Genomic DNA, 15,214 nt, shown 5'->3' with positions numbered 1-15,214 from the left:
TCTAAAGCGAACTATACTGTAAACGGAAGAACCTTGGGAAAAGGTGATGAGCAGAGAGATCTGGGAGTGCAGGTCCATTGTACCCTGAAGGTGACTGCACAAGTGGATAGAGTGGTCAAGAAGGCATATAGTATGCTTGCCTTCATTGGACGGGGTACTGAGTATAAGAGCTGGTCGGTCATGTTAAATAAGTACAATACTTTGATTCGGCCGCAGTTAGAACACTGGGTACAGTTCTGGTCACCACATTACCAAAAGGATGTGGATGCTTTGGAGAGGGTGCAGAGAAGGTTTACGAGGATGTTGCCTGGTATGGAAGGTGCTAGCTACGAAGAGAGGTGGAGTAGGTTAGGTTTATTTCCATTAGAAAAAAGGAGATTGAGGGGGGACCTGATTGAGGTTTACAAAATCATGAAGGTTATAGACAGGATGGATAGAGACAAGCTTTTTCCCAGGGTGAAGGATTCAATAACAAGAGGTCACGCTTTCAAGGTGAGAGGTGGAAAGTTTAAGGGGGATACACGCAGCAAGTACTTCACACACAGGGTTGTGGGCGTTTGGAATGCGTTGCCAGCAGAGGTGGTAGAGGCAGACACGGTAGATTCATTTAAGGTGCGTCTGGACAGGTGCATGAGTAGGTGGGGAGCAGAGGGATACAGATGCTTAGGAATTGGACGACAAGTTTGGACAGTACATTTGGATCGGCTCAGGTTTGGAGGACGGAAGGGTCTATTTCTGGGCTGTAAATTTTCTTGGTTCTTTGTTAGAGTTTGGTAGTGGAGGAAGCCTAGGACTTGCATGTCCTTGGTGGAGCAGGAGGAGGAGTTAAAGTGTTCGGCCACAGGGCGGCGGTGTTGTTTAGTGCGAGTGTCCCAGAGATGTTCTCTGAAACATTCTGCAGATTGGTGTCCTGTCTCCCCTATGTAGAAGAGACCACAATCGGGAGCAACGGACACAATAGATGATGTGTGTGGAAGTGCAGGTAAATCTCTGTCGGATGTGTAAGGATCCTTTGAGGCCTTGGACGAAGGTGAGGGGGAAGGTGTGGGTACAGGTTTTGCATTTCTTGCAGTGACGGGGAAGGTGCTAAAAGTGGAGGGTGGGTTGGTGGGGGGCGTGGACCTGATAAGGGAGTGGCGGAGGGAATGATTCTCCGGAATGCAGATATGGGTGAGGTCTGTTTGTAGGTGGCGGAAATGGTGGAGGATAATGCGATGTATCCGGAGGTTGGTGTGGTGGAAGGCAAGGACCAGGAGGTTTCTGTCCTTGTTGCGATTGGAGGGGTGGGGTTCGAGGGGACGGGTGGGGTTCGTGGGGAGAGGTGCGGGAAGTGGAGGAGATGCGCTGAAGGATCCCTCAGGTCAGTGATGCCCTCCAGCGCATCTCCTCCACATCCCACACTTCCGCCCTCAAACCCCACCCTCCCAATCACAACAAAGGCAGAATCCTCCCCCCGGGTCCTCACCTTCCACCCCACCAACCTCGGGGTACATTGCATCATCCTCCGCCACCTACAAACAGACCCAACCACGAGAGATATGTTTCCCTCACCACCCTTATCAGTGTTCCAGTGAATCCATTCCCTCTGCCACTCCCTTGTCAGGTCCATGCCCCCCACCAACCAACCCTCCACTCTCATCACCTTCCCCTGCCACACAAGAAATGCAAAACCTGCAACCACACCTCCCCCCCTCCCCCCCCCTCACCTTCATCCAAGGCCCCAAAAGATCCTTCCAGATCTGACAGAGATTAACCTGTAATTCCACGCACATCATCTACTATATCCATTGCTCTCGATGTGGTCTCCTCAACTTTTGGGGAGGCAGGATGCCAATGCCCTGTGGCTGAACACTTCAACTTCCCCTCCAACTCCGCCAAGAACATGCAAGTCCTGGGCCTCCTCCACTGCCAAACTCTAGCCACCTGACTTCTGGAGGAAGAATGTCTCGTATTCCACCTTGGGATCCTCCAACCACACATGATCAATGTGGATTTCACCAGTTTCCTCATTTCCCCTCCCCCTACCTTATCTGAGATCCAACCTTCCAATTCAGCACCGCCCTCGACCTGTCCACTTCCTTCCACCTATTCGATCCACCCTATCACCTTCCCAATTACCTTCCCCCAGCCCCACCCCCCCTCCCATTTATCTCTCAGCCCCTCCTGCTTGCTGCTGAAGGGCTTATGCTCGAAACGTCCATTCTCCTGCTCCTCGGATGCTTCCTGGCTAGCTGTGTTTTTCTAGCACCACATTCTTCGACTCCATTTTAAAGTTCCTTCTTCAGCTACTCAGGACTTGTTCCCCAACCCTGACTGTTGAAACTAGCAGCCCTCTCTGACTCAATCTGCATACACTGCTTGACATTCTGGATGGTTTGTGTTTCTGTATATTGGATTCCTGTCACTAGGCAAAGGCAGTCTTTTCTCTTCTCCCTTGTTTTTAATGCAATGAACTGCTCACCTCAAGTATTACTCCAAATCTGGTAAACCTTATTAAAACTGCATGTATCAACAAACTTCAGGTACCATGTCATTATTCACAGAGCAAATCTAAAATTAAACTCTTAACATAATATAACAATACAAACCAAACTTAAAGCAGTACATAGAAATATGGTGCAGAAGTACGCCATTCAAGTTCTTCGAGATTGCTCCACTTGTTTCCGTCCACTTTCAAACCCAAGTTTCCAAATAACAATATATCATGAAGCTTCATAAAACCAGCCTTGGGAAAATCTTTCAGTCCCTTGAGTTTGCTGCTGCTTTTAATTCGGCCATAGTTGATCTAAATCTCAAGTTTTGAACCTACCTTGGTTCTGTATCTCTCAAAACCTTTGTCTAACAACAAGCATTCAATCTCAGATTTGAAATTATTTTTGACCTCTGGCTTCAACAGCTTTTGAGCGAGAGTTTCAGATTTTCCCTGCACATTGTGTGAAGAAATTATTCCTTAGTCATTCCTGGCATGAATTAGAAGGTTCCATCCTTGTTCTGGACATCCCAACAGGTAAAACAGTTTCTCTCAGAAAATCTTATCAAAGTCTGCAAAGATCCAGCTTCAGAAGAATTTTCTGACATACCTCATAGTAATTATCATCTGCCACACATCCACAGTCCTGGGGCAGGATGCACATTCTGCCATTGAGCAGGAAGCCATCATTACACTGACAGCCCTCCATACAATAACTACTGCAGTCCTCATGGGTCTTGGAGGTGCCACACCCTGGCTGGCACACAGACATACAGCTCTCGTAGTGACTGTTCGCAGGACAGTTGATCACTATAGGAAGAAGAGCAAATGCAAATTATTTACTAAAAATAAATTCATTTTATAAATTTACCATTTGCATTCCATTAATTTAATTGTCTCTGAATTGGTTCCATTCGTCTCTGCCTCCTCTGAAGCAAATATGTAACTTTGTTAAATGTGGCCCATACCAGGATTCAAATGCCTCACATTTTTATTAATTGATCACTTGAAACAGACTGATGCCAATAAGAATAAAGTCTCTAGTTGAAAGTTTGAAGAACTATTTTCCAAGATCCAGACCAAGCTCATTAATTATAAATTAACATAAAATGGTTAAATTTGGTTACTTTTGATGACAATAAAGGCTGCCAAGTATCCCATTAAGCGACTTCCTAACCCTATCAAATTCAGCACAAGGTCCAGCCAATGGAAAAAAGGAAAATAATCCCAAGTTGTACACATTTGCTCTTATCCTAACTCAAAAAGATCAATAATATATTACAGTAATCACCAAAATAATACAAAATAAACCATTTATGCAGTGTTATTGCAGAGTAACATTTACCTAGAATAAATTCCAATCCTGACAACTGCATCTTGTGTTTATATCAATGTAGCAATAGAATAAAGGTCCCTTCAATCAGTTTAACAACAATGAATAACCTTGATTTGGAGATGCTGGTGTTGGACTGGGGTGTACAAAGTTAAAAATCACACAACACCAGGTTATAGTCCAGCAGGTTTAATTGGAAGCACTAGCTTTCGGAGCGTCGCTCCTTCATCAGGTGGTTGAACCATCTGATGAAGGAGCGGCACTCTGAAAGTAAGTGTGCTTCCAATTAAACCTGCTGGACTATAACCTGGTGTTGTGTGATTTTTAACTATGAATAACCTTGACCAACAACTCAGAGAATGCTTTTCCTCACCAAATCTCAGTGTACAGAAAAAAGGCCCAGTAACAGCATTGATCAAGACTGCACCTACTATCCCATTTTCTAAATGCATGCAAGGACTTCCAAAAAAGCACTTGAAAAGGTGCTGCATGAACAGACCTGCCGGCGAAATTAAATCCCAGAAAACAAAAGAGGTAGTGCAGCACGTTTGATAAGTGGCAGGAAACAGAACCAATGAACAGTTGCTTGTTTAATTGAAGGAAGGTATACAGCTGAATTCTGTAGAGATTGGTATTGGGACCACTTGCTATACCTTCATCACACAGGTAAAACTCCAAATTTGCAAAATGAAACTTGAAAGTATTATGAACCATGAAGAGAAAGATAAATTGCAAGACATCACATAATGCAAGAAAAATGTGAAACAATTCATTTTGGGAAGAAACACAAGGAACAGCTACATAAAGAGGATGCAGGAACAGAGGAGTGTGGGATATATTAATATAATTTATTGAATGTGGTAAAATGAAGGTTTAAAAAGCAGTTAAGGACATATAGGATCACAGGCTTCATAAAGAAGCAGGAAGAGGGAGCTTTCATAAAACACTCATTCAGCTTCAATGGGAAAATTGTGCCCAGTTCTGGGTGAGGAAGGAGGCAATAACATTATATCAAGTGCAGGGAATTTTGCAAGATAAGTCCCTGAATGAGTCAGGAGGTCACATTGGTGAAGTTGAGACTGTTCTCTTTAGAGGATGTTTATTAGAGTCTGGACAGTATTGATTAGGAGAAAGTTTAAAGTTTGTGAGAAGATTTGTAGCTCGGGTGCTCGTTGTTGTGGTTCTGTTCGCCGAGGTGGCAATTTGTGTTGCAGACATTTCGTCCCCTGTCTAGGTGACATCCTCAGTGCTTGGGAGCCTCCTGTGAAGCGCTTCTGTGATCTTTCCTCCGCCATTTGCAGTGGTTTGAATCTGCCGCTTCCGGTTGTCAGTTCCAGCTGTCCATTGCAGTGGCCGGTATATTGGGTCAGGTCGATGTGCTTATTGATTGAATCTGTGGATGAGTGCCATGCCTCTAGGAATTCCCTGGCTGTTCTCTGTTTGGCTTGTCCTATAATAGTAGTGTTGTCCAAATCGAATTCATGTTGCTTGTCATCTGCGTGTGTGGCTACTAAGGATAGCTGGTCATGTTGTTTCGTGGCTAGTTGGTGTTCATGGATGCGGATCATTAGCTGTCTTCCTGTTTGTCCTATGTAGTGTTTTGTGCAGTCCTTGCATGGGATTTTGTACACTACATTGGTTTTGCTCATGCTGGGTATCGGATCCTTCATTCTGGTGAGTTGTTGTCTGAGAATGGCTGTTGGTTTGTGTGCTGTTATGAGTTCTAGTGGTCGCAGTAGTCTGGCTGTCAGTTCGGAAATGCTCTTGATGTATGGTAGTGTGGCTAGTCCTTTGGGTTGCGGCATGTCCTCGTTCCGTTGTCTTTCCCTTAGGCATCTGTTGATGAAACTGCGCAAGTATCCGTTTTTGGCAAATGCATTGTATAGGTGTTCTTCTTCCTCTTTTTGCAGTTCTGGTGTACTGCAGTGTGTTATGGCCCTTTTGAATAGTGTCTTGATGCAACTTCTTTTGTGTGTGTTGGGGTGGAACTGACAGCCAGACTACTGCGACCATTAGGACTCATAACAGCACACAAACCAACAGCCACTCTCAGACAACAACTCACCAGAACGAAGGACCCGATACCCAGCATGAGCAAATCCAATGTAGTGTACAAAATCCCATGCAAGGACTGCACAAAACACTACATAGGACAAACAGGAACACAGCTAACGATCTGCATCCATGAACACCAGCTAGCCACGAAACGACACGACCAGCTATCCTTAGTAGCCACATACGCAGATGACAAGCAACATGACTTCAACTGGGACAACACTACTATTATAGGACAAGCCAAACAGAGAACAGCCAGGGAATTCCTAGAGGCATGGAACTCATCCACAGATTCAATCAATAAGCACATTGACCTGACCCAATATACCGGCCACTGCAATGGACAGCTGGAACTGACAACCGGAAGCGGCAGATTCAAACCACTACAAATGGCGGAGGAAAGATCACAGAAGCGCTTCACAGGAGGCTCTCAAGCACTGAGGATGTCACCTAGACAGGGGACGAAACGTCTGCAACACAAATTCCCAGCTCGGCGAACAGAACCACAACAATTAGGAGAAAGTGTTTGCATTGACAGAGGGGCTAAGAATCAGACTGAATGTGCCTTTGTCAATGTGAGGGAGAGCGTTTTCACAGCCGGATTAGGCAATAGATGTGGTGCAGGCCTGGCTCACAGCCCGATTAGTCAATAGATGTGGTGCAGGCCTGGCTTCCTTCATGGTATCTCCATGATTCACAGCAAGTTATTTACAGCTGGAGTGTAGCCTGAGGATCTTGGGGGAAGGTTCAATCAAGACTTTCAAAAGGGGACTTAATATTTATCTTAAGAGAGAGGAATTGCAAGTTTTGAGGAAAAAGATGAGGAAATGGGACTAGCCCTTTAGCTCTTGGGGAGAAACAGCACAGGCGTAATGGGCTGAATGGTCTCCTTTTGTGCAATATCTACTCTGATTCTGGTATGGTGCAGAGAAAAAATGAGAAACAGCAAGGAAATTTTGTAACCCAGTGGCTTCAATCCAAAACACTAACTGTCAGAGTGCCCAATAGGCGGGAAGGCAGAACTACAACAGGCAGCATTTTGACGTTTCGGGCAAAAGCCCTTCATCGGGAATAGGGGGACAAATGCCCTTCATCAGGAATGGACTTTTGCCCGAAATGTCGATTTTCCTGCTCCTCAGATGCTGCCTGGCCTGCTGTGCTTTTCCAGCACCACTCTGATCTAAACTCTCGTTTCCAGCATCTGCAGTCCTCACTTTTGCCTAGAACTAACCTAACCCAATAGTTGGATCCTCAATCAATATGAGACAAGGTCCCTCATGAACAAAAGGGATTCCCCAGAAGGATCTTGTCAGGAGGCTCAAACACCTGCAGTGAGTGGGTTCCTCAGTCGGAGAGGGCAGTGTGAATGAATATTGATAACCAGTCTGCAAACAAGCCCTCACTCAGTGAGGTGAAAGAGTTTCGTAGCCAGGAATGTAAGAAGGTGACGGTGTCTCTGAGACTTACTGCACATGGTCAGGTTTCTCCAGCTGGGCAGAACAACTCCCTGTGCCTGGCAGCTACTGCCGTAGTTCTGAAGCCAGTTACAGGCAGTTTGACGGTCTCCACGATCGATGCACGAGTCGAAAATGCAATTGTGGTAAAAGAAAGTGGGATTCACCTTCGCGTGACAGTGGCTGAAGACATTGTCCTTGGACACAATGAGGGCACAGAGCTGCAGCACGTCCACAGGGAGATTGAGTACCTGCTCACACGAGGGGCAAACCCGGTGACAGCCCAGCTCACAAAACGCAGTCCTCGCCACCATCCAGCTCTCAGCAAACTCCAGCAGATCAGCCACGATCTCGCCATCAGGAGTCTCAAGATCATCAGCCGGATCTCCATTGAACTGGCCACACAGACCCCGCGTGAGGTTGAAGAAGATCCTGGGGACTGTCACTGTTAGGAACATGTTCCAGTCATAAATCACCCTGAGCCCAAAATCTGTTTCCAGAATCAAGAAGAGCCCAAACGAGTAGAGATTGACCTCGCCATGACCCAGTCTGAGGGGCAGATTAACCCGTTCATTGTTTACCTGCAGAAGGAAAACTTTCTCCAGTTAATGATCAATAGGGCAGATTGGAGGCAGATAGTGATCAGGATTGGTAATGCCTACTGGCTCCTGTGATGCCCCCTTAGGGCTTCAGACCCCACCCTCTGGAGGGATCCCATATCCTCTCCTAGTTAAATCCATCTGCTGGGCTACTCAATGATCTGGTTGGTTTCTATGGGCACCTTGTCAGCTTACCACCCCTCCTGGCAATAAATGCCCACAACCTGTGAACCAATAAGACAGTAATGTGCTTGGTATTCCCCCAAAGGTTAGCCAATTCCCTGGAAATGTTAAATGATGGGTAGGGGGAAGCCTCATTTCCCGAGTAGTACCTTATATTTACTGCCCTCGTTTTGGAGAGCCTCACAGACCTGGGACTCAGCCCCTCTCCCTTGCCTAGCCCTCGCTCACCATCACTGTGTGTTTGTAGGCTTTGGAAGCGCTGATATTGTAGCCATACACCTTCACCTCGACTTGGTGAAGCCATAGAGCCAATGACGTATTGCGGTCTTCATTCTCAGCTTGGACCAGGAAGTGGGGCAGATGTGGGGAACTGGCAGACACGGTGCTGATGATGTGGGAGCAGGTACTTTGCAGATCATAGGCCAGAGTGTCAAAGGTGTACAAGTGGCTGTAGCCAGACACGATGCAAACAGCCTCTGTGCGGGGAAGGCAGGAAAACAGGTCAGCTCCTTCGGAGCAAAATTCATCGAGACGGCAGGAGGCGCTCTCACAATAAACCGCATTGTCAGAACCATTGCAGTAGCAGCGAGTTTGACAGTCTCTGTCCAACCAGAAAGTCTCATTGGTCCTGACCTCCAAACCTTCGTAGACACAGCCACAGTGGCTCTTTGGAATACAATGACCATCTTTCAGGACAAAACCCTGGTCACACTGACAGCCTTCCACACAAGGCAGCGTACACTCCACATCCTGCTCCAGGGAGACACAAGTCATTGGACAGGCGGAGGTGCATTCGGCAAAGTGGCTGTGGTCAGGACACGGAAGAGCTAATGGAAAAAGAGAGCAAAAGGTTAAAGAGGAAAGGTTTTAGCTGTCTTTAGTCTTGGTCACTCGACTGTTCTTTACAAGAATCTCCATTTACTGGAAACTGGCCCCTTGTCACAGACCCCAAAATCCTACACCATTCTGGGCCAAGTTACATGAACTCAGAAATCCCAAAGTTGACCTTGATTACAAAAGACCAGGTGCCGGAGGTGTTAAAAAGCATACAAATCGATAAATATCTGGGATATGGTCAAGTGTAACCCAGGTCGTTGTAAGAAGCGAGGGAGGAAATTGCAGGGCCTGGGGCAGAGATATTTGTATCATTGACAACCACAGGTGAAGTACCAGAAGACTAGAAGGTGGCTAATGTTATGCCATTATTTAATAAAGACTGCAAAGAGAAGCCTGGGAACCATAAACCAACAAGTCTGATGTTAGTGCTGGATAAGTTATTGAAAGGGACTCTGAAAGACAGAATAAATTTACATACACTTGGAAAGGCAAGGACTGATTCGGGATAGCCAGCGTGGCTTTGTACATGGGAGATCATGTCCCTCAAACTTGATTTGAGCTTTTTGAGTATTTTACCCAAGAAGATAGATGAGTGCAAAGTAGAAGATGTTGTCTGCATGGACTTTAGTAAGGCCTTTAACAAGGGCTCCACATGGTAGACTGGTTAGTAAAGTTAGATTAAGGGAGAGCTTGCCAATTGGATACAAAATTAACTTGATGGTAGGAGACAGAGGGTGGTGTGATGGGTTTTTGAGATGGGAGGTGTGACCAGTGGTATTCAGCAGGGATCGGTGCTGGGTTCACTGTTGCTTGTCATTTATACTAATGATTTGGATGAGAATTTAGAAGGCACATTTGTGGTTTAGAAGGTTGTTGATGACAGCAAAATTTGTGGTATCGCAAACAGTGAGGAAGGTTATCTTAGGGATCTTGAACAATTCAGCCAATGGACTGAGGAGTGGTCAATAGGGTTTGGCGAGATATTGCATTTTGCTAAAACAAACAAGGGCAGTTAATGATAGGGCCCTGGGGAATGTCATAGAACAGAGAGACCTAGGAGTTCAAGTACATAGTTCATTGAATGTTCCATCCCACAGGCAAACAGTGTGGTACAGAAGTCACTTGGCATGCTTGTTTCATTGGTCAGACCACTGAGTGTAGGAGTTGGGACTTTATGTTGAGGTTATATAGCACATTGGTGAGGCCACTTTTGGAGTACTATGTGCAGTTCTGGTTGCCCTGCTATAGGAAGGACATTATTAAATTGGAGATGGTTTGGAAAAGATTCACAAGAATTTTACCTGGACTGGAGGGTTTGCATTACAAGGATAGGCTGGATAAGTTGAGACTTTTTTCATTGGAGCATAGGAGGCTGAAGGGTGATCTTAGAGGTTTATAAAATCATGAGAGGCATAGATAAAGTGAATACCAGGTCTTTTCCCTGGGGTCGGGGAGTTCTAACTGAGAGGGTGTAATTTTAAAGTGAGAGGAGAAAGATTTAGAAGGGATCTGAGGGGCAACTTTTTCACACAGAGGGTGGTCTGTGTGTGAAATGAACTGCTTGGGGAAATGGTAGCTGCAGGTAGTTACAATATTTCAAAGCCATTTGGACAGGTACATGAATAGGAAAAGGTTTAGAAGGATATGGGCCAAATGCAGACAAATGGGACTAGTACGGAAACTTAGTTGTACCAAAGGATCTGTTTCCATGCTGCATAACTCTGTGACTCTAGAAAGTTATGGATGAGGGAGGTAGAATCCCTCTGCACATTGGTCAACATTGCTTGGCAGTGATGCCCCAGTGTTGAATCTCTTATCAAAACTCACTAAGGCACTAGGAAAACCGATCCCTGTGAGAATGTGGGACAATCCATCCCAAGTACCAGGTGAGGGTCAAAGAACAGCTCTGAAGAATCAGCCTCTGCTTAGTCTTCACAAACAAACATTCTCAATGGAACTTGTTCAACTGACAATACCTGATTGATCCTGGTAGCTCGTTGGGATCTGGGACACAAGCTGGTCAATAGATTTGAGGTGTAAATCAGTCATGAAACAATTGATAGAGCAGGCTTGAGGGATTGAATAGCCTCCCAATTTTTATGGATTTAATACTACTCCTTTGTGTCACGTAAACAGTGGCAAAGTTACCACCAGAGGGCCAATTAATATCATCTTCCCAACGAATTCAACCTGAGTTGCCCTACATCTGTCAGTAATCATTTGTTTGACATTTTGAAGAGAATGGGAAATAATAATAAAGCTAACAAACACGTGGAAGAGAGGACAGTGCTGTGCTGCCCTTTGTTGTAAGGAAGTTTGAATATACAGTGAGCAAGTACTGTTGCAATTAAACAGGTGTCATTGAGAAATTAAATAGAACATTGTAAAGACATTGTAGAGCATTGTGCTCAGTTTTCGTTTCCGTACCTACATAAGGGAATGATTGACTTACACAGGCTGCTATGTAAATTCACTAAATTAATTTATACATGCTCGAAACTACAGGCACTGGCTGTTGTGGGATGATAGACTACTACAAACACTGAATACCCACTTTACTCAATAACTTACGGCAAAATGTGCTGCTTCTCCAGTTAGTTTGTGTGACCTTGGCACCAATGCAAGCATCTGCATAGGCCTGCAGGGAGCTGCAAAGAGATGTTATGTTCCCGCCATTTAAACACATGGAATAGAGGCAACTTCTGAAAAAGGGAGAAGGATTGACAACTTCATGACAATTGAGGAAGGAGCTGTTATGGGGATCATTGATTATGCCACATAGCGAGATCCCTTGATACAAAATTAAATCCTCATTTGTACACACGGTGTATAGCTCCTCACACTGGCCATTGCATGTCATATCGTCAGCAAATGTCTTCCAATTATCCACAAATTCTGCAGCGTTTTCTGTCACCTTTCCATTGGCTTTACGGAAGTCATCTGTGGGATTACCATTAAAGTATCCACATAGTCCACAGGTGTGGTTGTAATAGGCAGTGGACAGTGTTAAATTCACACGATCCTCACTTGAATAAAGGATTTGGAAACTGTTGTCTAATTCCACCGTGGTATCATTTCCATTTCTGTAGATCTTCAGTTTTCCAGATGAATGCATAAATGGCAAAGAAATCGCAAAGGCATTCACCTATAAACAAGACAAAATTAGTTCCTACTTCATCCAGTAAAATGGAACTCAGAGGGATTTTTTTTTTAATTCATTCACAACATGAGACTATCACTTGCAAAGCCAGTTTTATTGTCCATCCCTTATTGCCCCGGGAGTGAGTGACTTCACAGGATCACCAAATTGTTGTGATGCAAAAGAAAGCAATTGGTCCAATTGTACCGGGTTTTTAAGCATTTTGAACTTAGTGCCAATCACCTGTTCTTTTCCCCATTAGCCTGCACATTATTTCTATCCAAATACTCAACCAATACACCCTTGCCAGCCTCAGTTGGACTTGCCTCCACCACATTACCAGGCAGCAAATTCATTGAGTTAAAAGGTTTTTCCCCTCTCACCTTCCATTTGCACAGTGGCTAGCAGTGCTGCCTCACAGCACTGGGGACTCCAGTTGGATTCTAGCCTCAGGCAATTGTCTGTATGGGGTTTGCACATTCGCCCCGTGTCTGTGTGGGTTTCCAGCGGGTGCTCCGGGGTTTCCTCCCACAGTCCAAAGATGTACAGGTCAGGTGGATTGGCCATGGCAAATGAAGAGTTACAGGGAATGGGGTAGGTCGGGGAGTTGGGTTCACGTGGGATGCTGTTTGGAGTTGGTGTGGACTTGACGGGCTGGATGGCTGTAGGGATTTCACGATTCTTTTGCAAAAATACTTGAAAACTGTGCCTTTTGGTTCTTGACTCATTTACAAGTGGGAACAGTTTCTCCTAATGCACTCTATCCAAGTCCTTCATGATTTTGAAAACTTCTCTCTAATCTTGTCTTATTTATTGCTCGCCAAGTAAAACAATCCCGATTTCTGCAACCTTTCCTCAAGCTTTTCATCCCTGAACCGTTCTTGCCACTTTCTCCAATGATTCACATCTGACTTCACTGTACATAACACTCCATCTGAAGTCTGACCAGTGTTCAAAGTTTGTGAGAAGATTTGTAGCTCGGGTGCTCATTGTCGTGGTTCTGTTCGCCGAGCTGGGAATTTGTGTTGCAGACGTTTCGTTCCCTGTCTAGGTGACATCCTCAGTGCTTGGGAGCCTCCTGTGAAGCGCTTCTGTGATCTTTCCTCCGGCATTTGTAGTGGTTTGAATCTGCCGCTTCCGGTTGTTAGTTACAGCTGTCCATTGCAGTGGTCTGACCAGTGTCCTATAAGTTCATCATAACCTCTAGGGACCTTTTAATGAAGGCTAGAATACTAATGCTTTAGTAACAGCTCTCTACCTGTCCTGACATCCTTAACAATTTGTGTCCTTATACATACAGGTCTCTCTGCTCCTGCACACCTTTACGAATAGTACTCTTTATTTTGTACTGCCTCTCCATGTTCCTTGTACCAAAGTGTTTCACCTCACACTTGAACCTCATCCGCTGTCTAATCCCCCACTTCACCAACTAGCCAATGTCCTTTTCATGTTCTAAAGACTACTTCCGAACCAACTTGTTCAGGGATGTCATTACACACCGCTGGGACAGCGGGACTTCAATCCAGGCATCCTGGTTCAAAGTTAGGAATACTACCACCACATTTCACCTTTTGATGTTCTACACTGTCCTCCTCACAGTTTACAATTCTCCAAAGTTTTATCTTCTTGCTTGTCCATTTCTGAAGGTAGTTAACAGTCAGTCACATTGCTGAGAGTCTGGAGTCACCTGTAGGTCACCAGATGAGGATGGCAGGATTTCTTCCCTAAAGGACATTAGGTGTGTTTTTATAATAATTGTTTCATGGTTACAATTACTGAGACAAATCCCAGATATTTAACTGAATTTAAATTCCATTAGATAATAGCTAAGATTTGTATCAATGCTGCGTATTAGCAGCCTGGGCCTCTATTTCAATGACATTACCACATTCCACTGACTCGTCTTTCCCCCATCTCTGCCAAGTTGACATTATAGACTGAAACAGTTAACTGCACTCAAATCCATGGGAAACCAACTCGAAAACAGGCCATCCTAAACTTGGTATTACATAATGAAAATGAAATAATTGGCAATCTAGCTGTGTGAGGCCCCTTAGGAAAGAGTGACCATAATATGATAGAATTCCTCATTAAGATGGAAAATGACATAGTTGACCAGACTAATGCCATTTACACGTTCACTGATGACACCACCATAGTCGGTCGAATCTCAAATGGCGAAGAAACAGACTACAGACAGGAGGTGGAAGACCTGGAAAAATGGTGCGCTGAGAATGCTGGCAAAACCAAGGAACTCATTATTGACTTTCGGTGGGATGTTACTCATGCCCCCCTTCACGTTAACAGCATAGAGGTGGAATGAATGGAGAGTGTCAAGCTCCTGGGAGTGGTCATAAACAAAAAGCTTTCTTGGACTCTTCACGTGGACGCATTGGTTACAAAGGCTCAACAACATTTCTTCTTCCTCAGGCAGCTGAGGAAATTTGGCACGATGGCGAATAGAGATGGAAATGTGTTGCTGGAGAAGCGCAGCAGGTCAGGCAGCATCTAGGGAACAGGAGAATCGACGTTTCGGGCATTAGCCCTTCTTCAGGAATGAGGAAAGTTGGTCCAGCAGGCTAAGATAAAAGATAGGGAGGACGGACTTGGGGGAGGGGCGTCGGAAATGTGATAGGTGGAAAAAGGTCAAGGTGAGGGTGATAGGACAGATTGGGGTGGGGGCGGAGAGGTCGGGAAGAAGATTGCAGGTTAGGGAGGCGGTGCTGAATTTGATGGATTTGACTGAGACAGGCTGGGGGGAGGGGAAATGAGGAAACTGGTGAAATCCGAGTTCATCCCTTGTGGTTGGAGGGTTCCTAGCCGGAAGATGAGGCGTTCTTCCTCCAACCGTCGTTTCGCTGTGGTCTGACGATGGAGGAGTCCAAAGACCTGCATATCCTTGGTGGAGTGGGAGGGGGAATTGAAATGTTGAGCTACAGGGTGGTTGGGTTGGTTGGTCCGGGTGTCCCAGATGGCGAATACACTTGCCAACTTTTATAGGAGCGCCATCGAGAGCATTCTATCTGAATATATCACTATCTGGTATGGCAACTGTACCATTCAAGATCGGAGTTGGTTACAGAGAGTAGTGAACTCAGCCCAGACGATCACAATGGCCAACTTCCCATCTATAGAATCCATCTA

At 45.2% G+C, this 15,214-nt stretch overlaps 1 protein-coding gene across 6 annotated transcripts in view; it reads right to left on the bottom strand.

Annotated features, from left to right (window-relative positions):
* tecta (tectorin alpha) overlaps positions 1 to 15,214 on the bottom strand; it is a 269,171-nt gene that overhangs the window by 41,591 nt on the left and 212,366 nt on the right. For all 6 annotated transcript variants that reach the window (XR_015751948.1, XM_087976270.1, XM_087976269.1 and 3 more), the window contains 4 exons: positions 11,503 to 12,076; positions 8,323 to 8,921; positions 7,326 to 7,893; positions 3,081 to 3,280 (listed from right to left, as the gene is read on the bottom strand). Coding sequence is in view for 5 of the 6 variants with exons in the window: in XM_087976270.1 (XP_087832396.1) it covers positions 3,081 to 3,280; positions 7,326 to 7,893; positions 8,323 to 8,921; positions 11,503 to 12,076 (1,941 nt within the window). In the remaining variant the exon portion in view is untranslated. The remainder of the gene's footprint in view (positions 1 to 3,080; positions 3,281 to 7,325; positions 7,894 to 8,322; positions 8,922 to 11,502; positions 12,077 to 15,214) is intronic.

Source organism: Chiloscyllium plagiosum, unplaced genomic scaffold, assembly GCF_037043375.1.
Source record: "Chiloscyllium plagiosum isolate Xiang-an unplaced genomic scaffold, Cpla_swu_hap1 HiC_scaffold_29, whole genome shotgun sequence".
Taxonomy (NCBI): domain Eukaryota; kingdom Metazoa; phylum Chordata; class Chondrichthyes; order Orectolobiformes; family Hemiscylliidae; genus Chiloscyllium; species Chiloscyllium plagiosum.
This window is presented reverse-complemented; position numbering and strand designations above follow the sequence as displayed.